Genomic DNA, 24,081 nt, shown 5'->3' with positions numbered 1-24,081 from the left:
CCAGTCTGTGGGGGCTGAAGAATATGTTTAATATGGCAATCTATGCAAAAATGCAACATTTCAGAGGCTTTTTTTATGAAAAGTATCAGCTTCAAAAGACAGTATTATTTTATCCTGATGTATCCTCCAGGATGATTCAGTTATATACCAAATAATTATAATAAAATAATACATGCAAGTAAAAGACAATGTCTAATATAATTTGCCCTAATGCAGTCAATCTAAAAAGTACAGCATTGAAGTAGATAGTAATATATGAAGAAATCAAGTCCTAGATTCATTATAACCAACCAAATATTTGAAGGAATTAATGAAATAACTATGACAACTAATGAGGAATTTTGTGGCTGAATATTTTATAGTAATGATGACAATGGTCTCATGATAAGTGCTTAAATTCAATATAGCCTGACGGGCAAATTCCTAATGAGATATGTCTGAAGACCTTAGTTTGTTATAAGATGTGCCTATGAATTTTCCCATAATACATTTTCACACAGCAAAATACTAGACTGTTTGCGCAGCTAGATTTGTAATAGCCACTGTCATGTGAAATCTTAATTATATGAGCTCTGCTACAACGTAATGCACTTTCAACTTTATATTGAGCAACAGTGGCATCTTCAGGTTGAGAAAAGATATGGCAGAAATTCAGAAGTAATTTAATAGAATCAGAAAAGTTTAGAATTTATGTGCTTGCACTAAATGCAGACACAAATGAATGATTTCAAAATGATTACAGTAAAATAGTATGTTATATAATATCGTAGCTACTGTGAATAAGAGACATAACCACATGTGGTATTACCTAAATGTTACTTTATGCACATATAATTAACAAGAGACATATTTGATTTATGTCCTCTCAATAATAATTTAACCCGCTAATTATACTGTATCATAACCTACATACATTGTGTAAAGCACATAATTCAAAGCAGGTATATATATATACATAGATCACAATTGTTTCTCAATTCAAGACTGTTGTGAAAATCCGTCCTTATAAAGTTGAAACATAATACACAACAGATCAGTCCATGTGGGCGTGCCGATCGTCCGTTTCCGATTCTGCGCAGTTGCAGCTGATCCGCCTTGGCTGAGATTTGAGAGTTGTGCGGAAAAGAACTAATGAAGTCTAGAAAACTTGAATCAAAGTAGCGATTTGAGCAATGATGAGTGGAAGTGTCGTCGACAACGCCGTGTCATCAAGTAACACTTCTGTTGCGATACCGAGAGACACCAGTGGACAAATATTAAATCTCGATGAAGACGATGACTTAGAAGTTTTCAGCAAGGTAAATCTGTAACACATTTGGGTGAAACTGAGATCGGCTGCAGGCTCGGTACAGCATCAGATCAGATGACGGGAGATTTAAATGGAAGTTTCAAGTTAGAACGATTTTGCAAGACGTTTTTAAACATTGTTACATTGCAGCACGTTATTTTGCCTTTTGAATAGGCTACATTATCAGTAAAATATATCAACGGTAGAGTTTGATTTAACATCATAAATCTCCACTTTTCACTGAGATTTGTGTCTCTGCTTCTGATCTGAAGTTTCAAAGGGCAGCGATCAGACACTGCCATGGCATTTTTTATTTTAAATCAACTTATTTTCTTTAACGCCCATTTTCAGGCATAGATACAAGGCGTCTGCCATCTTACTAAAGTGTCGACTGTATGAACACCTCCATTATGTGTGTATTTGAACGTATCTCTAACAATTGGGCGGTGTTGCAATTTGTATAGGTATGAATGGAGGTGACGTGCGTTGTCTTTTAACTAGTTTGTGGGGTGCAGCAGCTTTAGTTTGTGCTGACGATGGGATATTTTGTTATGACAGGAAACAAAAACACTGGTTGATTTCCCAGCAGCTGGGTGACCGAGAAGGATTTGCATACGTAGGAGTTTTGGACCAGGAAAATATAGCTACAGTATAGGAAAATAAGATGTTTGTGTTTCGATTGGTATTGAATAAAACACCACGTTCGTATTAGGTTTCATATAATGTCCAGTTTAAATTAATAGAGAGGTTGTGCAGGTAAAATGAAGATCAAATTAGGTTTAAAATATATGAACAGCTCTGAAAAAAATTTAAGAGACCACTGCAAAATTATCAGTTTCTCTGGATTTACTTTTTATATGTATGCGTTTTGAATCAAATTAAAATTTTTGTTTTATAAAGTACTAGCAACATTTCTCCCAAATTCCAAATAAAAATATTGTCATATTGAGCATTTATTTGCAGAAAATGACAACTGGTCAAAATAAAAAGTGGCAGTGTTTTTAGACCTTGTTTAATGCAAAGAAAACATTTTCCTTTTTAAATAACACAATACTAATGTTTTAACTATGGAAGAGTAGAGAAATCAGTATTTGGTGGAATAACCCTGATTTTCAATCACAGCATTCATGCGTCTCTGCATGCTCTCCGCCAGTCTTTCACATTGCTGTTGGGTGACTTTATGCAACTCCTGGTGCAAAAATTCAAGCAGCTCTGCTTTGTTTGATGGCTTGTGGCCATCCATATTCCTCTTGATCACATTCCAGAGGTTTTCAATGGGGTTCAGGTCTGGAGATTTGGCTGGCTATGATAGGGTCTTGATCTGGTGCTCCTCCATCCACACATTGATTGACCTGGCTGTGTGGCATGAAGCATTGACCTGCTGGAAAAAAAAAAAAAAAAAAAAAAAAAAACAATCCTCAGATTTAGGGAACATTGTCAGAGCAGAAAGAAGCAAGTTTTCTTCCAGGATAACCTTGTACATGCTTGAGTCATGTGTCCTTCACAAACACAAATCTGCCCAATTCCAGCCTTGCTGAAGCACACCCATCACATATCCTCTACCTGGTCATCTAATGTTTAGACAGAGACCTGGAGAGGCCTTCAAGCCACAGTGTCTTGCACCCACTGTGAAATTTGTTGGAGGATTGGTGATGATCTGGGGACGCTTCAGCAAGAATGTAATCAGGCAGATTGGACTTTGTGAAGGATGCAAAGCCACTTACAATGTTATCCTGGAAGAAAACTTGCTTCCTTCTGCTGGAACAATCTGAGGATTGATTTTTCCAGGGCAATGCCCCATGCCACACCACCAGGTCAATCAAGCTTTGTTTGTCCACATGGAGGAGCACCAGATAAAGACCCTGACATGGCCAGTCCAATCTCCAGACCTGAACCCCATTGAAAAATGGATGTGGATGGTCACAAGCCATCAAACAAAGCCAAGCTGCTTGATTCTTTGCACCAGGAGTGGTATAAAGTCACCCAACAGCAATGTGAAAGACTGGTAAAGAGTATGCCAAGACACATGAAAGCTGTGGTTGAAAATCAGGGTTATTCCACCAAATATTGATTTCTGAACTCTTCCGAAGTTAAAACATTCATTTTGTGTTATTAGAAAATGAATATGAACCTGTTTCTTTGCATTATTTGAGGTCTGAAAACACTGCACCTTTTTGTATTATTTTGACCAGTTGTCATTTTCTGCAAACAAATGCTCTAAATGACAATATTTTAATTTGGAAGAAATTTTGTCAGTAATTTACAGAAAAAAATAAACATGTTTTACTTCAACACATACATATAAGTAGTAAATCCAGAGAAACAAATTATTTTGCAGTTGTCTGTAAATTTTTTGCCAGAGCTGTATATACACCGTTCAGCCATAACATTAAAACCACCTGCCTAATATTGTGCAAGTCCTCCTCGTGCCGCCATAACGGCACCAACCCGCATCTCAGAATAGCATTCCGAAATGCTATTCTTCTCACCACAAGTGTACAGAATGGTTATCTGAGTTACTGTAGACTTTTTCAGTTCGAACCAGTCTGGCCATTCTCTGTTGACCACTCTCATCAACAAGGCATTTCCAGTCTACAGAACTGCCCCTCACTGGATGTTTTGGCACCATTCAGAGTAAACTCTAGATACTGTTGTGCATTCAAATCCCAGAAGATCAGCAGTTACAGAAATACTCAAACCAGCCCATCTGGCACCAACAATCATGCCACTGTCCAAATCACTGAGATCACATTTTTCCTAATTCTGATGGTTGATGTGAACATTAACTAAAGCTCTTCACCTATGAAAGTAACTTCACATATCTGCATGATTTTATGCACTGCAGCTACACAATTGGCTGATTAGATAATCACATGGATGATTGTTGCAACCAGATGGGCTGGTTTGAGTTTTTCTGTACCATGGTAGCATGTCCAAACAGCATGTCCAAAAAGCCTTGGTATGATCACTGAAATGGTACATGTCTTAAATATTCATATCATATATTATCAAATATTCATATACTGTAAATCATTATATTACCATGGTACCATGACTTGCCATGGAATATGTCCAAAAACTATGGAATTAAAAATGTATCATGACAAAAAAGCCTTGGTATTACCATGGTGCATGTCTAAAAACATGATGTTACCATGGTTTTGTGTCTTGCCATGGCACATGTCCAAAAACTATGGAATTACTAAGGTACCATGTCCAAACAGCCTTGGTATTTCCATGGTACATGTCTAAAAAAAAAAAAAAAACCATGGGATTACCATAGTACCGTTTCTTGTGATGGAACATGTCCAAAACATGGTTCGATCATGGTACATATACAAATCTATTGTATAACTAAGCTACCATGTCCAAAAAGTTTTTGTATTACCTTGAACTTGTCCAAAAAAGCATGTTGAAGCATGGCACATTTTGGTACTTTATTGTTAGTGTAAACTAAAGTTAGTGAGCCAAGTCATTCAATATTTAGAGACACCATGTTTTAAGAGTGTCCCTGACCAAACATCTGGTTGAGGGAATTTTGCTTGTCAAAGCTCTTGTGCTGTATAGCAGTAATCATCTCTCATTGTTGCTTATCATGAGTTTTATTTGTTTTGTAGGATATGATCTACACAGATGGTAGCTCATTAAGTGCTTCCATGCAGACGTCCCCTGGTTCAATGGTCAACCAGTACAAGTTTGAAGAAGAAGAGGAAGATGCTGATGCCAAAGATATTTTTGTCACAGTTGATAACCCAGAGAGTCACGTGACGGCCATTGAGACACACATAACTTACCGGGTTGTGACCAAGGTACAGGGGATCTTAGCACAGATTTAGCAAGTTTGTGCTTATTCAGATTCTGTGAATCATTCTTGCAACTTTTCCATCTTCCTCTCTCAAATCAGACCACTCGGAGTGAGTTTGACTCAAGCGAGTTTGAGGTCCGAAGGCGATACCAGGACTTCCTCTGGTTAAGGGGACGCCTGGAAGAGGCTCATCCCACGCTCATTGTTCATGTAGGTGAAGTGTTTGAGTCTCATCATCAAAAATGCAGGTTGAATCAATGCACTTACAATGAAGTCTATGAGGCAAGGAATTCTGGACAACTGGAGGACTCCAATTAATATGTGTATGCAGCCTACTGTTTAAATATAATTTAAATGATTACACTTACGAAATGCAAGTATTGGCATTTTCCTCCTAAAATATTCTTAGTTCTATGTATTGTAATACATGTAGGCATTCATTCATGTTTAGTGTGAATTTGTGAATTGTTTAATTACTGTCAATGAAGTTCTGTTAGTAATAACAACTTGTATACAAGATATAAAACTTGTACGCATACGAGTTCATTAAAACTTCGCGTTGAGGATCGTGGGATATTTTGGACCTTTTCTTATTTGAAATTAAATCATAACATGCTCCGTAAACACAGTAGCCTACTTAACATTGCCTACCTTTTCTCTGGTGATGGTGAGATGTCAGCTGAATCTGCTTTTCCCGACGATCACTGACGTAATTGTAGGTTGAAGACATGCGATAGCTCTGTGAATCACAAAAGGCTGTGTTTAAGAAGTAAATATATAAAATCCACACGAAGCTCCAGCACGTCAGTGAATGGCGCTCCTCTGTTTACACACACTCGTATCTATATTTAGCCTTCACGCATGTGCAATATTTGAGTGCTACTCATGAACAACATCTCAGATGTAGATGTTCAAAAGTTTGGTTCACTTATAATATGCATTTAGAATGGCACCTGAGGTGTATTTGACCAGAATTTGAATAAGAAGCCAATTAAACTACTGTGAACTTGCCTACAAACAGACACTTACAGGACTTTCTGGAGAGTTCAGAATGTCAAAATAAAAGTGAAGCAGAGAGACCACAGAGGCAGAGATATGAGCTCAACAGGGTTTATTGAACAGATGATTGAAAGAGATGTAAACATTGTGAGTAAAGCAGAGTGGCAAACAGCAGGTGAGTAATATACAGACAGGATATAGACACAATGAACCAATAACTCACAACAGTCTTATGATACTTGCAGGCAATAATGAAGACACAGGTATGTTTGACATGGTAGAATGGTATGGAGTCTCACAGATACTATAGATGAGAAAAGACAAAGCATGTGTGAAAGCAGGTTATATATGCAGTCCTTGATTAGCCACTAATGATATGCAGGTGCATGTAATCAGAACTCAGGGGAGAGGGAGCGCTGACAGCAGTGAGGAAAAAGAGAGAGAGCCCGGTCGATCCATGACAAAAGTTTGCTTGATTGAGATATATTACTATTATAATAAATTATTATTGTTATTATCATTTGTTTACAAATTCTAATAATATTTAAGTTGAATGGGTTCCAAAAAATAACTGTGTGAATGAATAGTGAGCTGAACTAAATTAAACAAAGAGGTCCGAATCCTTAAAAGTCCAGATACAAGTAAAAAAAAAAAAAAAGAGGCTTCTTTTCTGCTGATGACTTAAACTGGAATTACTGTTAATTTTACCCAGTAGACTAGTTAACAATACAGTTTTTCTTAATAAGCTATACATTTATATTGTAATAATGTGTAGTTAGAGGTTTGTGTTTCTTTACATATTAAAGAGCACACCCAATTAGTTCCACTGAATAATGTAAAGATATTCTAATCTGATTATGCATAAAAACAACACCGGTATCGGATCGGTATTTGTGGATACTGAGATTTCTGATATCAGAATCGGATCGAAAGAGAAAAACAGGTATCGTGCATCCCTAGCTCCAATACTGATTACATTGAGCCAACTTCATCTTCATCTGTGCCGTCATGTGGACAAGACATGACATGCAGCTTGCAAGCTCTCTCTAGTGGTGGATGGCTGTATTGACTGCAAAAACTCTGCAGGCATCAAAGTCTGCATCAGGTCAGTCTGGTGGCTCCCCAGCCTAAATAGAGTGGGGGAGGAGTGTGACAAGGAGGAGGGCGTGGCCAGGCTGTGAGGGTGCATGGTCGGCGCTGAAGCAGGTGATCAGTGGGAGAGTGAGATAAAGAGGTGCTGGAGATGCCAGTTGTAGAGAGAGAGAGAGACGCATGTGGCTGCATTGTGTATGTCTGTGTTCATGTTTGTTTTAAGTTGAGTTAGATCATTAAACTTTGGTTACTGTTCAGCCGGTTCCCGCATCCTCCTTACCCGTCCTGATACTGTTACATACACATATCAATTTATGAGGTGAAAATTGTGAAATGGCTGATATGAGTTCAATTGAAGACACTATTTTTATACAATCTACAGTCTCAGTGGAGAATGCAGTGAAATGTTAAACTACAATAGTAAGTCTATGCATTGCAAACAAAAATACCATAATATAAAAACGCGAAATGAGGATTAAATAAAAATGAAATACTTTATTTTACATTAAAATAATTCACAGAAATATGCAATATCACAATAAAAAAAAAAAATTGCTTATTTGGAAGTAGTTACAACAGACTTGTGATTTTGCACCAAATCCATCCCAACAGCTCTAAATAAAAATCTCTTTTGTAGATCTACTGTAGGAAATGTGACAAGTTAAAACATGGTTTGGAAAAAGGGTTGTTGGTGTACTTGCTCATTAATTACATTTTGCTAATTTCTTAAAATCTTACTTGGTGTAGCTTTAATCGACGATCGATAAGCATAATCAGTCAAATTATTATTTTGAATAACAATTAATCAATTATCGATTAATCATTAACATTTCTAACACCATGGGAAGCACCACATTTTTTAGGTCCCGCATCAAGTTAAAAAGAGAACGGACATTATTTGTGTTTGTTTATACGATACAAACTCCATGACAAGTTGAAATATTTTTTTTGTGGTAATCGACTGCATGTTGCAGATGCTGTGAAATGAACCCAGTAGTAACATTCCTTTTAGACATCATTTCGCTACCTTGCCAAAAAATAAAAGTCTGCTTCTTGGTTTCAAAATGTTTCAGGTTGCAGTATGATAAAAACAATGACTTGATTGTGTCCCATCAGCCGCTGCCAGAGAAGTTTGTGATGAAAGGGATGGTGGAGAGGTTTAATGAAGATTTCATCGAGACGCGGAGGAGAGCGCTGCACAGGTTTCTGAACAAAATAGCAGGACATCCAATATTTTCCAGCACAGAGGACTTTAAGATCTTTCTCACAGCAGAAGCTGGGGTAAGACACAAATGTGTATATATCCTTGTGGTCACTTTCCTCTACAGCAGCTGTTCTTAGTATAATCAAAAAATTAAAAACGCTTAAAAGTTGAATCTCACGCACAGCTGGCATGGACCGCCAGATTTAAACGTTTTAAATGACAGAAATTGAGAAAGAAAACATCTCAATGGAGCAAAAGTCAAAATGAAGAAAACAAAAGTACTAGATCGGGCTAGATTGACCAAAATAACAAGTTTCTCTACGTTTCAGAGCCACTATTTCACCCACCTACAATTTAATTTAGCTTTGTTCGCCATTGGTCCCATGTTTTGCTTTTTTAAAAAGCACATTTTCATAAGTTTGTACCAAAGTCAGAAAAAGCTGCACGCTCAAGCCTACCCTGGTAATCACTGACCTTCTGTGTGTTAAATATATGGGATGTCAGTTTTGTCCAAGAAGAGGATTATGTTGAATTTAACACAGATAATGACAGCTTCTGTGTTTAGACCCGGCTGAATGACCTTTAGATAAGTACTGTTTAAAGACCTCCTCACCTCATTTAGTCATAATAGATATTTGATGCATCGTCAATTACTATAATATGGTTACAGTTTTATCAGCCATTCACACTACCATTACATTAACAGTACCATTACTTTTGACAATGTTAATATACCCATTTTTAGCAATTAGAGGTTTTTGCTTTGATAAAACGTTGTGAAATTAGGGATTAATTTTGTATTATTTCCATGCTGTAACATCATGTCATTCTCTGATCTTCTGTCCAGGAGTTGACCTCTCACAAGAAACAGGGTCCCGGGTTTCTGAGCAGAGTGGGTGAGACTGTGAGAGCGGTTGCCGCAGCAGTCAGAGGGGTCAGAAATCGGCCTGCGGAATTCACAGTGATGCAGGAGTACGTGGAGGCATTCAGTGAGAAGATGAGCTCGCTTGACAAAGTTACACAAAGAATCGCCAGAGAGCAGAAAGGTTTGACTTGTCTTTTCTCTTCTCTTCTGTCCTCGTCTCTTCTGGCCTCATCTCTTCTCTTCTCTTCTCTTCTGGCTTCATCTCTTCTCTTCTCTCTTCATCTCTTCTCTTCTCTCTTCATCTCTTCTCTTCTCTTCTGGCTTCATCTCTTCTCTCTTCATCTCTTCTCTTCTCTTCTCTTCTGGCTTCATCTCTTCTCTCTTCATCTCTTCTCTTCTCTTCTGGCTTTGTCTCTTCTCCTTCTCTTCTGGCTTCGTCTCTTCTCTTCTGGCCTCATCTCTTCTCTTTCTCTTCTGATCTATTTCTTCTGGCTTCATCTCTTTCTCTTCTGGCTTCGTCTCTTCTCTTTCTCTTCTGGCTTCGTCTCTTCTCTTTCTCTTCAGGCCTTGTTTCTTCTCTTCTGGCCTCATCTCTTCTCTACTGGCTTCTTCTCTACACTTCTGGTCTCTTCTCTTCTGTCCTCATCTCTTTTCTTCTCTTCTGGCCTCGTCTCATGTCTCTTCTCATCTTGTTTCATTTTTTCTCATCTTATCTCTGCTCTTTCATCTCTTCTTATCTCATTTCTTCTCAACTCTTTTCACCTTGTTTTTTCATTTTGTCTAGTTTCATCTCGTTTGTTCTCGTGCTGTCTCCTCTCATCTCTGCTTTTTTCGAGTATTGACGTCTGGTCTCTTCTCATCCCACCTTTTCTCACATGGTCTCATCATATCTGTTCTCATTTCGTCTGGTATGCGCTCACCTCACCTCATCCTGTCTCTGTTTCTTCTCATTATGCATGGTCTCATCTTACTTTGTCTCATATCCTTTCTTCTTGTCTCAACTCTTCTCTGCTCTTTTTGTCTTGTATAGTTTTACCACTTCTGGTCTGGTCTCATCTTGTCTCATTCTCATCTCTTCTCTTTTCATCTTGTTTTATCTTGACCTTCTCACCTGGATCATCTCTTCTCTTGTCTCATCTTGCTTGGTCTCGTCTCATCACACGTTGTCTCATCCTTTCTCTGCTCTTCTTGTCTGGTGTATTTACATCTCCTCTCACCCCACCTCTTTTCATTTAATCTAATCTCATCTCTTCTCTTCTGATCACATCTCACCCTTTGCTAATTTTTTGTGGTCTCGTCTCATCTTTTTTTCTGCTCTTTTCATCTTGTCTTGACTTACTTGGACTTCTCTCATCTCTGCCTTGTCTCATCTTGTCTGGTCTTGTCACGTCGTTTCATCCCGCCACTGCTCTTCTTGTCTGTTGTCTTTACATCTCATCACATCTCACCACTTTTCATCTTGTCTGGCCTGTCTGGTCTAACCTCTCCTCAAACTTGTCTCTTCCTGTATCTTCTCAGTTTGAATTACGGAACAAGTGCTTTCAAAGAAAAGCATTTCACAAGCTATAGTTGCATACTCAGAATTGTAGAATCAACGTAACTCTGCATGAACCAGCTGTTGGTTGTCACAGAGCACCTGCAGGAGCTGAAGGAATGTGGGCCCACATACATGCTGTGGTCAAACTCAGAGGAGGAGTTGGCAGAGCCCCTGAAAAGCATGGCAGGCTGTCTAGACAGATGCTGTAAGGAGACAGAGGAACAGGTCAAACAGCTTAATGATAACCTGATACCAGCCCTCCATGAATATGTACTCTGTACTGAAATTCTCAAGGTATGGCAGCAAGCATTTCTCTGTTTTGTCATCCTGAAGTCTAGAATGTTATTAATTGGTTTTGGTTAAAGGTAAAGTGTGTAATTTATTTTTATATTAAAATACTTTCCCCTATTCCAGCTTAATACACCGAGGAAATTTAAGCGAGCCATTAGTAGATTGGTTTCCCAAAAAAGTGGAAACAACGAGTCTGTGATGTGTTTGTTTGAGCATGCTGAACTGCCTGACACAGTAACTCCACCGATGGCTAGAGTTTGGGGTGGGGACTATCTGTTTATCCAACCAATGGTGGACAGGGGAGTGTTCTGGAATACCTGTTTGTAAACAATCATAAATTTAATTTAGTGACAATAGTGGCACAGAAATTACACACAACACCTTTAAATATTGCTTTGAGCATTCTATTTTGATTAAAGCAAACAACTTGCTTGTTCTGGTATAAAAATCATGTTTTCCCATTTCTAAAATTATTAGAGTCATATGAACCTTGATTCAAAATGGTTATCAATAGAGCCACCATTATGTTTTCCAGAGGCTTATTATTTAATTTATCCTGCATTACATTTTATTAAAATATATTGATCATGATTATCATACTTCATGAAGATTGATCATGGGTTTTATACTTAGGCGGTGCTCAGGAGGCGAGACAACATGCAGGCAGAGTGTGAGGCAAAGACCGAAGCTCTTGCCACAAAGAAGGCTGACAGAGAAGTGGTAGGTCTATTATCGACTCTTTCCATTCTCCACGTAATCCATTTGCTCCTTTGCAAATTCACAGAGATTATTTTTAATAAAACGGAGCTCTAGCTGTCATCTTGGATTTCATTAGATAGCATTATATTTTAAGCTGTAAATGGAATTTGGAGAGATTATATGACTATTTCAAGATCAGCGTAGATATCCCTTAGCAGCATCGCACTGCAAGTGGGACGCAGTAAATAGTACTCGTATTATCAAAGCTAATATTGTCATACTGAAGTGTCTTTCTTTTTCCTTTTCTTTTTTACTGCAATTCCATTAAATACCAGGGTCAGAAACTTTGAACATTAAAGGACAAATTATTGGAGGTTTTCAGAGCAGCATAGCCAAAATGCTTCTATCTTGTCAATTTAATTAGAAGCTTTGATTGAGTGTTGTCCCTGCTGACTTCCACAGTTTACAACAAAAGGCCATTTCCAAAATGGGAAGGTATCCCCAATGGTCAGGGTGTCTTTTCTTACCTAAGAACCATCTGTTCAAGTCTCACAATGGCGCTGTAGAAGAATTAATGTCACATGCTGAATTTGAATATAACCAGTATGTAAATACACTTATCTCCTCCACATTCTGTTTTAGCATCTGCTTTAGTTTGTTATGTAAAACAAGCTTCAGACATATTACATTTACATGGCTTGACTATATAGCTAAAACTCTTGATATTTTTCAGTCTTTTGACGATATTTGGAAACAGACAGTGTGCACTTATTTACATTTGTGTCAAACTTAACTAGCACAATTTTTGCTACTGATATTTAAATCTCAGATGCTTTTAAAACATGATTAAACACTATCTTATGAGTGTTTAGGAAACCTAAAGGCCAAATAAAACACACATTCAAATCCTTGTGATTTTCACAATGTTGCTTGCCTAATTAAATATTATCACAAGTTTTCCAATACACCTTTTCTGAATCCCCATGGTGTGATGCCATGTCGTTGTTCCCAAGAAATATTCATGCTTATTTGACTAATGTGTCCATTTAAAGGAATCTAAGGTGCTGAGTTTAGCATGGGACAACTTTGTGGGACGATCCTCTGAGGAGGTCAAACAACAGAAACGGCAGAAACTTGAAGGGGAGATTAAGGAGGTAAAATTTCAAAGAAGTTTGGATTTGGCCTGACCAGCTGCTTTTGGCTATATCCAACTATTAGCCTACCAACTACTGGTATGGTAACATTTTTTAACTGGATTGACCACACCCTGATACAAGGGCGTGTTGTTCTCTTGTCTTTGTTTCACACGTTTTTGTTAGTGTTACTGCCTCTGCTCTGAGTTTAGTTTAGACTGGCACATGGCTTTACTGTTTTGAATGCTGTGGTGCGTCATGCTGACGGTGTAACTTCTATGCTTCTATGCCTGTAAAGCTGTCTAACAAGTCATGGCTATGTTTAATGGATAACCACCTAATATTTCAATCCGAGTGTATTAACCTAGTAGGCTTTCTCTTATGGAAAGGAGGTGTGGTGCATGTGACTCTTGTAGCCTTGTGTGTGTCATTAGTTGTGCCTGCTAAAATACTATTACAATTACTCATCATGGTACCCAAAACGGGTACAAACAAATCCCACAGACTTCCATTGAAGGAGCAATCTGGGCGATATCTATCAACCTGAAAAAATATCTCCCCTCTTTTTATATTAATAAAATGACAAAAAAGAGGTTATGTGCATTCTATCCACAAGAGAGCATTAAAGTTCAGTCATTTTAAGCAGGTGGAATAACCACTACACAGTAATTTATCCAAAAGTTTAAATATATTATGTCATTAATTATGTAAACATTTGAGACATTCTAGAGCAGCTTCAAATACACCAATAATGATGGATATTTAGTAATGTATGTGAATATGCATGATATGACTATAAAAGAGGATTATTAGAGTCAGTGTGTTTGGCTGTGTATGTGTGTTTGGTGACAGCAAGGTCTGATCAGCGGCCTGTTTGTCAGGAGGGAGATATGCCTCTCATCACCAGAGCACCACTACCATTCACCAAACACAACTGCTGTTCCACAAGACAGAATCACGTCACTGCAGGCTATCTGAATTACACACAGATACTAGAATGGAAATGGAACTCTTAACAGACAACCCCTTAACCTTCATTAGCATACCTGTCAATAAACATCCCTCTCTCTCTCTTTAATGTTCCTCTTTGTCTCAGCCCACTAATCCGAAAGGCTGCAGATCCCACAGGCCTGTCATTCCTGACATCTCGGGGCATGTTTACTGTTCAGCTCTCTCTCAATGTCCTCATGTTTAGACATTGACACTGTCATCAGGAGCTGCTTTCACCCCAGAGAACTCACAATCAAAATAGAGTATGATGGAGATTTGTACGTCAAATCAGAACCTGTGCAGTGAAGGGCAATGTAATGTGCTTTTTGTTCTGGGTGATATGTGTTTGGAAAAGACCTTAAATATGCCTGGCACAGTTCAGGATATACTGTCGGAGCTAGACATAACAGTAACTACGTAAAAAACAGCTGCCTATGTTGGGAGGATTTTAAGGTATTATAGGCACACTCCCACTGCGAAGGTTATTCTAAAAGGTTGGCAGAATAGGTACCTTCGTTCAGCCAAACTCCAAGGAATCAATAGAATGCAGGTGTCTCGAGTAGGGCTGAAATGATTAGTCGACGTTATGGACAACGTCGACAATAATAAAATTGTCGAACAAATTTTCGTTGTTGAATGGTCGTTTGATCTCATTTAACGTAACATGAGATCATATATGAAACTTTAACGATGACGTGAGAGAGGAGCACAGCAGCTCGCGCCTGAATGAGGAGGTGAAGAAAACACATGTTCAGATGCACTCTAAACTTTCCAAACAGCTTCAGGAGATGTAGATCACAAAATATAATGGAATTATAATTGATAAATCTGGCATTCCACTTAAGCAAAACCTACATGTCAGAGCATCTAATAAGCAAATAAAATGGCATTATATCTTTAATGCATCCTTTATTAAAGTTCAAATAATAAGGAAGTGCATCATAAACTAAAAAGGCATTTCTCTGCACGGTCAGCGCCACGTCTGAGTCGTGTGAAGTGGAGAGATTGAAACTGCACCCGACTGAGGCTTTATCTTATTGTGAAGTAAATTGGCAATACGCAGCTCTATAAAGAAGATAGTTTGTTTTTGTGAGTTAAAGATGGATCAAAGTGAAAATAAAGGTGAGAGAGTGTAGTCTTAGCTCATTATACACTGCAACAAAGTTTTTGATCAGTCTTTTTTGGCTTGTTTTCCAAAAACAAATCTCTAAAACTCCTTTAAAACAAAGTACATTTACATTAGTATCTATACTGCAGAAGAAAAAAAAAATATTTTAAAATATCTAAAAACAGCCTAACTAAAACAAGATACATTTACCTGAGAAGCAACATATAAGATATTTAGACTTGCTTTAAGAGAATATGTGGAAAACAATGGAAAACGACAAAAACTCTTGATTACAATAGGTTTTAATTTTTTTGTATTGAATTAAACTTAATAAAAAAAATAAAAATTCTCTTGGAATTCAGTGAATGTAATTTAGAGATATTTTTAAAAGATGATTTTGTCCTCTTTATTGTTCGTAAGCACGTTTAATACAACATTTTTAAGTCTAGGCACAAGCTGAGAATAGTCGGTTAAGAGCTAATGATTAATCGTTGCAATAATCAACCGAATAGTCGAATAATCGTTAGATTAGTCGATTATCCAAATAATTGTTATTTGCAGCCCTAGTCTCGAGGCACCTTTTTTTTTTATTTAAAATTATTTTTAACTTACAAAAAAAATAAAAAAATGGTGGTCTGGCCAAAGCCACTAAAAAAATGGCAAGATGTGGTACAAAGTTCAAAGACGTCCCTCTAGAGCTTGTTTACATGAAAAAACAATAAAAACAAACGGCACAGACGGAAGCAAAAAACATGTTCCGTTTTAACGACCTGGCAGCATCGCATTGATTCTTTGTGGATATATCAAGATGTACTTATAATTCATTCAATACAGAGAAGTTAAAAAGTGGCTATTTACCTAATACTCGTGTGTACTATGTATTTATTATGCTTAAATGAGAACCATGTTGTTAGCTTCGCAAAATGCTAACATCAAATGCCAGTATGCTAAATTGGATAACTGACAGTTATGATAGCCTTGTTTCAAAAGAAATCTTCAAGCTTGTCAGATATGCTTGGTGTCATTGTTTAAAAAAACTCACTTTCTTTCGAGAGAACTTGCAGTGAGCCAAGAAACAATTTAACTTAATTACAGTGACAGTTCTAGTAGATATCAGCATACTGAATTAATTTCTGTTCGTTCAGCAGGTTTGTACAAGAGTTATGGTTCTCAGTAATAAACTTTTTTACAACACTGTAAAAATGGGTTTATATAAGCTGTATCCGGAGGAAGAACTGTTCTAAAATGCATGCTGACATCTTGAAATTAACCTGCCCACACAGTGCCGGCATGCTATCATCTGTGGGGTCATAGGTCAGGGTTAAGCATCACATGTGATGATGGTGTCTTTTTGTTGTTCAGATGCAAGATGAGCTAGATAAGATGGAAGACCGGCTGGAGTGGGCAAATAACGCATTAAAGAGCGATTGGACCCGCTGGCAGAAAGTCATGAGAACTGATCTACGATCAGCCTTCATCAACACAGCAGAGAGGAATGTGAACTACTATGAAAAGGTGAGATGAAGAAATAAAGGGACGACTTTACTAATTGATCAAATGGCACACATCACTTTTAAAGGGATGGTTCACCAAAAAAAAAAATATATAATTCTGTCATAATTTACTCACTTTTAATTTGAGCAGCTTCAAAACAACAATCTAACTGAGAAAATTTCAGAAAATAAGAGCTAAATGTTCAAAGCTACAGGGTGGTAAAAATGATCCCTGTTAAAGACTTGGACAAACTGCAGACAGAATTGAGAGAGATGTATATGGCAGTCTGCCTGCACTCATTTAAATGGCTGCCCTGGATATGTGCCAGCAGAGGGTAGTAGTATCTCATTTGTGATATCTGGTTAAAGGAATATTCTGGGTTCAATACAAGTTCAATTCAATCGAAAGCATTTGTGGCATAATTTTGATTACCACAAACATTTATTTTGACTCATCCCTCCTTTTCTTAAAAAAAGCAAAAATCATTGTTACAGTGAGGTACTTACAATGGAAAGAAATGGGGGTCCAATTTTTGAAGACTTTAAAGGCAGAAATGTGACTCTTATAATTTAACAAAAGCACACAATCATTCTTCTGTTAAAATACTATACTTCTGAAACAGTGAGTATTTTAACATAAAAAAATTGCCCAATTCACTTCCATTGTAAGTGCCTCACTGTTACATCGATTTTTGCTTTTTTAAAGAAAAGGAGGGATGAGACAAAATAAACATTTGTGGTAATCAATATTAATCCACAAATGTTGTCAATTGAGCTTAACATGTATTGAATATTCCTTTAACTGCTACACCCTCATATGGCCCCAAGAGACTAACTTCTTATTGGACAGGAAGGGATGAATGCGTGTTTAGAGGAAAGAAATATGACAAACTCTCTATGAGATCTCTAGGGATATCTGGAGATGGAGAGGATTTATCATATGGCAAGCAGGCTCAAAATTAAGGCACGCTGCAGAAGAAAACTCATTCAATCTATTGTTGGATCTTGAAACTGTTGCTTGCCCTGCTACAAGCTATTCATAATTTATAGTAGCTAAACTGCAGCAAAGCTACCCTTTTGCACTAGCTACAAACTAAATGTGGCTAACTTCACTAAATCTTTTTAAGAGGAGCAGGCGAAGATTTGTATTTAATGTGAAAGGAAAAGCCAGGCAGCACCAAACACGACATAAAATAGAGAATAAGGTGCGAGAAGAGGTTGGAAAATAAGGAGAAGCAGAAGTCAAAGAGATACCATGCGTTTTTGTGAGAGAATGCAATGGAAAACTTATTAGACGTATTTGTGGTTTCCCTACACTTTCTATAAAGTAGGTGGACTAGTTTCATGTCTGATGTATCACCCTGTGGTCACATAATAAAATAATTATGAATGTATTTATTTGTTTAGTAGCTGTGAAATAAGCAGGATACTGTACAGTCTGCCTGCACAAATTTATTTAGTTATAACCTGATCGTGTGATATCCTAAAATGGGATAAATGATTGGTTAGTGTTGTTTTGAGCGACAGTAGAAATGTTCAGTGAGAGGTAACTTTACTTCTGTGGCCGACAATTTTGATTCGGAATGAATCACATTTTACTTAACTGAATGCGAAACTGTAACTATATGCTTAAGGCCTGGGTATATTTCATTTTTGTGCATTCCAGATCGGATTTCACCCTGTCGACCTTGTTGCCTTTCAAAGTACTGTTTACTCTTATGACCTCAATCGAATATGAATGTGTTCGACGCACGTGCACTACAACTGCTTTGTATTACACTTTTAGTACAGTCAATGGCAGGTACAAATCTGAGCAGAGCGCAGACAGACTGTGCGGACTGTGCTGATGACAAAATTTGCGTCACTCCTACTGTACACGAGCGATCAACAGCACGGACAACCAAAGTATACTTTGGCCTTTAGTCTATATTAAGTTTATAGTTATTATTGTTTTATCACCAAAGAGTTGGTTCCAATGTATTGTGAATACATTTACATTTGACCCTACCACTCTATACACATCATTATACTATAAAAATGCAACATCTAATATAAGGAAGATTCTAACCCTCTGCGTTGCTGTGGGTGGATGCTGAGCATTTGCATGCTATACAATACAGAGCACACAGCAGCCATGTACTGTACCATGGCAACTTCAGAGGATTACCATGGAGACGCTATAGCAACAAGGCTGTTGCTGAAAAGGATGGCAAATACAGTGAAGCTGTCATATTAAATGTTACATTTAATTCAGCCAGCACAGAGCCTGCATAGGGTTTACAAAGACAAACAGAAACATTTCTTAGGATATGGAGTTTAAACAACAGCTGATGTAATGCTTTTAAAAATTCACATCTTCAACTGTGTCTCTCTTCTACTCTCCTTAAGCTGAATCAGAAAGTTTGTTTACAGATCATGCACAGTATGTCTCAGGTGTGGCTGTGTTATTATTGCTTATGTTATTATTCATGCCACACTTGCATTATTGTCTGACTACCACCACATTGGCTCAGAGCATCTGGACTAGTGTCAGACCACACCAGAAAAATATGGAGTACTGGATATGGTATGGTATTGTTATGCACTTTTTATTTTTTTGGTGATCTCTTTCTTGAATACATTTTTGATTGGGCTGCCAAATGTTAAGACAGATTTACATTGGATTAAAATAGCTAATTCACCAAAATGCTAATTGGACACCACTTGCTGAATTTGAGGCCATTAAGACTGAACACATACTTGAAAAAAGTTAGATGTTGCACAATGAATATAACGGAATGTGTCTTGAGACACGTTTTTAAAAGTTGAAGTTCTTTTTTTAACTAGACACGTCTAAAAAAATAAATTAAAAAAAAGGCGCTCCTGTGCGAGATGCTGAAAAACAAAAAAACATTGATACGTGCCATAATGGTCAAAGGCGTCCATCTAGTGAATGTTTACATGTGGGGAAAAAATCAACAAAATTTTCAGTGTGAATGGCCCATTAAATATGCAATTTGCAGAGATATAACGTAACAGCAATGTAGCATGCTACTGTTTAAAATGTTTATTGTGGAATATTGCCAACTGTTTTACTTGCTATTTAAAAAAAATAAAATAAAGGCAGCAGTTGTGTAACCAAGAAGACGGTCATTGTTGCGCTCTTTAGCCGACCCCCCCTCCCACCAAAGCATAAGCCATTATTGTGGTTAAAGATAAGAAATGTGTCTGCAAACCCAACCCCTGCATTCTCTAAGATTACATAAAATAGGTATTGGCATTTTTAATCCTTGTCAATAAACTCAAACGTTTTAGTGTTTCTCGAAAGATTCACTGAAAGGTTAACATGTTATGTGCGGTGTATTCATGCCATTATCATAAGTTTTTATTGTCTTAATGTGCATTACATTGCAAATAAAGCCTTTTGTCATGAGAGATGTAGGCTATCTTTGTGTTCAAAGAACTTTTCTTCTACCCCCCCACACACACACTTCTAAATTTACCGTTCTCGCAGTTGAAGTCATTTTAAAATGACAAATGGGAAAATGATGTGCAGACAAGTCATTCTCCCATGGAGATCCGAAAAATGCATTTTCCACATCTGAATGTGACCACTTAATTTTCCCTCTACTCATTTGACCGAGAAGTGCTGGAAGGGGTCAACATTTTATTTTCTTAAACCTTATACAAAGGGGAGATTGAGTGACTCTTTACCTTCATACCTAGTCCTGTGTCCCACATGGATGTTACAAGCAGGTGAAACAAGTTAGTTTTTCTTGCAAATTAAGGATTGCAAAATTATTTCAGACCCACTTTGAAAATGAGCAAAAGGACATGATGTCATGCTCCAGGGTTTCTGTTTTGAATAAATAATTATTTTTAAATAATAACAAAATGTTTATATTTTCTGAAAAAAAAAAATGTGAGCGTTGCTTGCCTGTGTAAAAATTGCCTCACAAGGCTAGGGTAATATAGGCCGTGGCCAGGGATTTGATCCATTATTCATGCCTCTAGCTTAAATATTTTGGGCCAAGTTACTTTAATACTTGTGTGTTAGCACGTGTAAGTCTAATGATTAAGCATGCATTACTACTACTATTCCTCCTCATTTGTCTGTTGCATTTTGACCTGCATACAAATTTCTGAATCGTAGGGTGGCATGAAAAGAGTCATTTACATTATTGTGGAAAGCGATACCTGATTGGACTCTTCAGTAATATTCATCACGAAAGTGCTACCTAATTGGTCGGAGAACCTATAACCTAACCCAACCCTACCCCTAACCCTTAAAAATCATGTAAAGCTTTACTCATAAAAATTAATGACTCTTCTCCTTCCATCCTACATTTCTGAAATTCACATCCTGAACTGTTTTTTTGAGCATCCTGCTATGAGCGTTTTTTGAGAGGGTGTGTCAAATTAAAAATAAGGATTGTGTCTAATTGGGGTCAGTAGAACCTGAAACCAGCCTAATTATACAGGGCTACATTAAAACTTATTAGTCAACTAGTCATTCAGGCACCCCATCGACTTGTCGACTTTGAAAGTATGCACATCCCTAATATGCTTGGGTGCCTGCTCTCCGGCATTAGCATGTACATATGAATGAAACACAAGTGAAAGCAAGTTTAGTGTGACCACCCTTTTACACAGCTGCTAAGATACAGCATCCTGTCAATACTGACCACATCTGTCACACTGATAAACTTTGACATCCTGATTTTCCAGCATCTATCTCAGCTTGAAGTCTCTCCTTGAGGGTGACTCAAACATGTCCTGCTTTTTCAAACTGAACTATTTGCAGAGCTCAGTCCTGAGACAAATATAACTGTCCTGGTGTGATTTGGAGGACAAGTATAGTCCAGCGGCCTCACGCACGCTCTGCCTAAAGTTGTTTAGAGAGGTCACATCACTTCTGCATCCTGTGGTGAAGAAGCAAGTTGATTAACTGCTTTTGACAGTCAGCTGGCAGCAGCCCATGTGCCTCCAGAGAGTATGCTATGACACACTCACAAGTGGCATGCAAGTGGTTCTTGGCTGTGAAGGAGGTGGGTGTACTAGGCAGAATGGGGTGTTGAGAGGCTTGGGTAGAGGATGAACCCCCTGACAGGCCATTTATCAGGTTACACCTTAGTGGCACTCGGGGTGAGGAGTGATGGCAGCTTGTGAATGAAATTGAAAACCAAATGGGAGCCACTTGTCAGCTCCCAGAGTGAAAAGTGTTTAAATGTCCATCTGTCCCACTGCAGTCAGGGGTTTATTATTGATGTGATAATGTAAAAAATAAAACTTAATTAGGAGTCCAAAGGTGCAGGGTTGTGTTGGATGCGTAAAACACATTCTTTCAGCTCTAAAATGTAATTGAATGAGTCATGTGAAATGGCCAATACACCTGTGATCTCAAATCAGTAAAATTCTTTATTAATGTGCCAAGTTGTTATGTTGCTTTTGTCACCGGTCCTACTCAACCCGCCCGAGCGGGATTTGAACCATCGACCCCTGGCATGAGAGTCAGATGTGCTGGCAATATGCTAGAAAAGCCATGGCTCTAGCCTTGGTCGTGAGTGTGTCTCTTAAGGCCTGGCGAGTGAGGATTACGCACTGCATAGCTATCACATACCAGCTGGTTACCGTTACATTCACCCCCCTAAACCTCACTCTCATCCGAGTCACGGCAACAGTGTTACCGGTCCTACTCGACCCGCCCCAAATGGGGATTCGAACCGGCGACCCCTGACATGAGAGTCAGATGTGCTAGCAATAGGCTAGAAAAGCCATGGCTGTAGCCTCGGTCACTAGTGTGTCTCTTAAGGCCAGGAGAGTGTGGTTTACACACTGTACAGCTATCATGTACCAGCTGGCTACCGTTACACCTGGCAACTGTAATAATTAACTATATTGGCAGAAGTATTGTTTATTAATTGTGCTTGCTATGTCAAACATCACTATTACTATTGCTCAAGCTTAGGGTTAGGAATCTAAATGAACCCCTAACCCTATGTACTAAAATTTGGCACCAAACTCATCCCATACTTTACTGTTTGTGCTATGGGCATGAAAGATACCTCAAATTGTCCACTTTTAGAGCAAGCTGTGTCCAGGGACAAGAAGTTAATAAACTTGGGGGTAGAATCTTTTGACTTGTGCCAGGAAACCACTACCTAGCAACCACCTAGAGAAGAGAGAACCATAGCAAATACTCTGCTAATCACCTACAACTAACACACTGCTTCTTGAAGCTTACTGCTTTTATATACGTGTTTTTGTGTTCTCTTACAGTGTTTGGCTGTTTGGGAGTCTTTCTTGTTTTCTCAAAGGGCAGAGGGGGAAGAAAGTGGACGGATTGACTCTTCCTAATCAACCACAGTGCCTTTAGCCGAACAAAGGTCCACCAAAGAGAGGTTTCTTGTCCTACGAACACAATAAACTTCAAATTTAAAAACCAAGACAGTCAAAGAGAGACACTGGCCACATACAAACTTCACCAGATGACCAAGAAATATCTATTATGGAAACATAATTTACTTTCATCACTACATTTGCCACAAAGTCCATCTTTTGATAATGGGTATATTGCCAAATATTTTATATAGAGACATATTTTCATTTTGTTTAAAACATGAGTTTGGGATTCAGAGAATGAATGCAAAAGACTGTTGCATCACCTGACTTTTATAGTTGTCATGGTTCCACTGAGGATTTTGATCTATATTGTTTTTTTTCCATATATACTGCTCTCTTGCAGATCAATGCAAAAGTTGTTTACTTTTTATCAGAGCTGCCTCACTTGAAAAAAAAAAAATACATTCATAAATATAAATGTATCATGAATGGATGCATTTCTTGCATTGAATTTGGGATACTGAAGTTTCATGATTCCTAAAATGTCCTATGTTTAAGGAGATGCTGACATTCCAAAATTGTTTACATGTTATTAAAATGTATAAATCATGCAACAATGTAATTTAATTATTTCTTATGAATATTAAATGAGTGAATTATTTTGTTTTAAATGCAGTGCACTAATATCTTAAAATGTAATTAAACTGCAAGCTGATTTGAAAATACACTTTTACAGCACAATGGTGAAATGACTCATGGAATTATCAAAAATATATGTATTTTTGGAATTAGCTGTAAAGAAAAATTGAATTGAAAGGATATAAATTGTTTTGTGGTGTGTGGATTTTTTTATCCTCTCTTGTGGGAGAGTGAGCAAACGGCTGTATGATGGATCCTAAACTAGGTTACCATCACAGCCAAATCACATTAAACATTAAAGAGCTTTTTAAATAACTCTGACATAAAATTATTGATTTTATTAGTGGTGTTGAATGAATTTTTTTTCTGTTTTGAAGACTGATTGAAGAATTCCAACTTTAATTTTCTTATTGGCTTAAAGGTGACTTCATGTTGGCAAGCACAAATAATTAACACCAATGCTTAGCATCACTTAATGCCAATGCATTAGTACATATGGCAGGTCATTCTGAGAGATACTTCTATAAAAAGTCTGTTTATGATTATATAGCTGTCTGATTTACTCTTATTCCAAAGTTGTAACGTATCAAATTATTTATTACTGATTTGTTTTTATT

General features: G+C 37.6%; 1 protein-coding gene across 2 annotated transcripts; it reads left to right on the top strand.

Moving 5' to 3' along the window:
- Window positions 1–1,095: 1,095 nt before the first annotated feature.
- On the top strand, window positions 1,096–23,442 carry LOC127635284 (sorting nexin-7-like). 2 transcript variants are annotated; one of them, XM_052115196.1, is made up of 10 exons: window positions 1,096–1,298; window positions 4,906–5,097; window positions 5,193–5,303; window positions 8,301–8,465; window positions 9,236–9,434; window positions 10,885–11,084; window positions 11,715–11,801; window positions 12,833–12,934; window positions 16,374–16,526; window positions 22,763–23,442. In XM_052115196.1, the coding sequence occupies exons 1-10, from the start codon at window positions 1,173–1,175 to the stop codon at window positions 22,838–22,840; spliced, it is 1,413 nt and encodes a 470-aa protein (XP_051971156.1). In that variant the 5' UTR covers window positions 1,096–1,172; the 3' UTR covers window positions 22,841–23,442. The 2 variants fall into 2 exon arrangements, with proteins under 2 accessions (XP_051971156.1, XP_051971157.1); XM_052115197.1 differs by lacking the exon at window positions 12,833–12,934.
- Window positions 23,443–24,081: the final 639 nt, after the last annotated feature.

Source organism: Xyrauchen texanus, chromosome 42 (genome assembly GCF_025860055.1).
Source record: "Xyrauchen texanus isolate HMW12.3.18 chromosome 42, RBS_HiC_50CHRs, whole genome shotgun sequence".
Taxonomy (NCBI): Eukaryota; Metazoa; Chordata; class Actinopteri; order Cypriniformes; family Catostomidae; genus Xyrauchen; species Xyrauchen texanus.
The sequence above is the reverse complement of the archived record's forward strand: the minus strand, read 5'-3'. Positions and strand labels throughout refer to the sequence as shown.

Coding starts and splice junctions, on each gene's coding strand:
- LOC127635284 (XM_052115196.1), top strand. CDS start 1,173: ATGATGAGTGGAAGTGTCGTCGACAACGCCGTGTCATCAAGTAACACT. Junction 8,466..9,235: donor TTCTCACAGCAGAAGCTGGG/GTAAGACACAAA, acceptor TCTTCTGTCCAG/GAGTTGACCTCTCACAAGAA. Junction 12,935..16,373: donor TTGAAGGGGAGATTAAGGAG/GTAAAATTTCAA, acceptor TTTGTTGTTCAG/ATGCAAGATGAGCTAGATAA.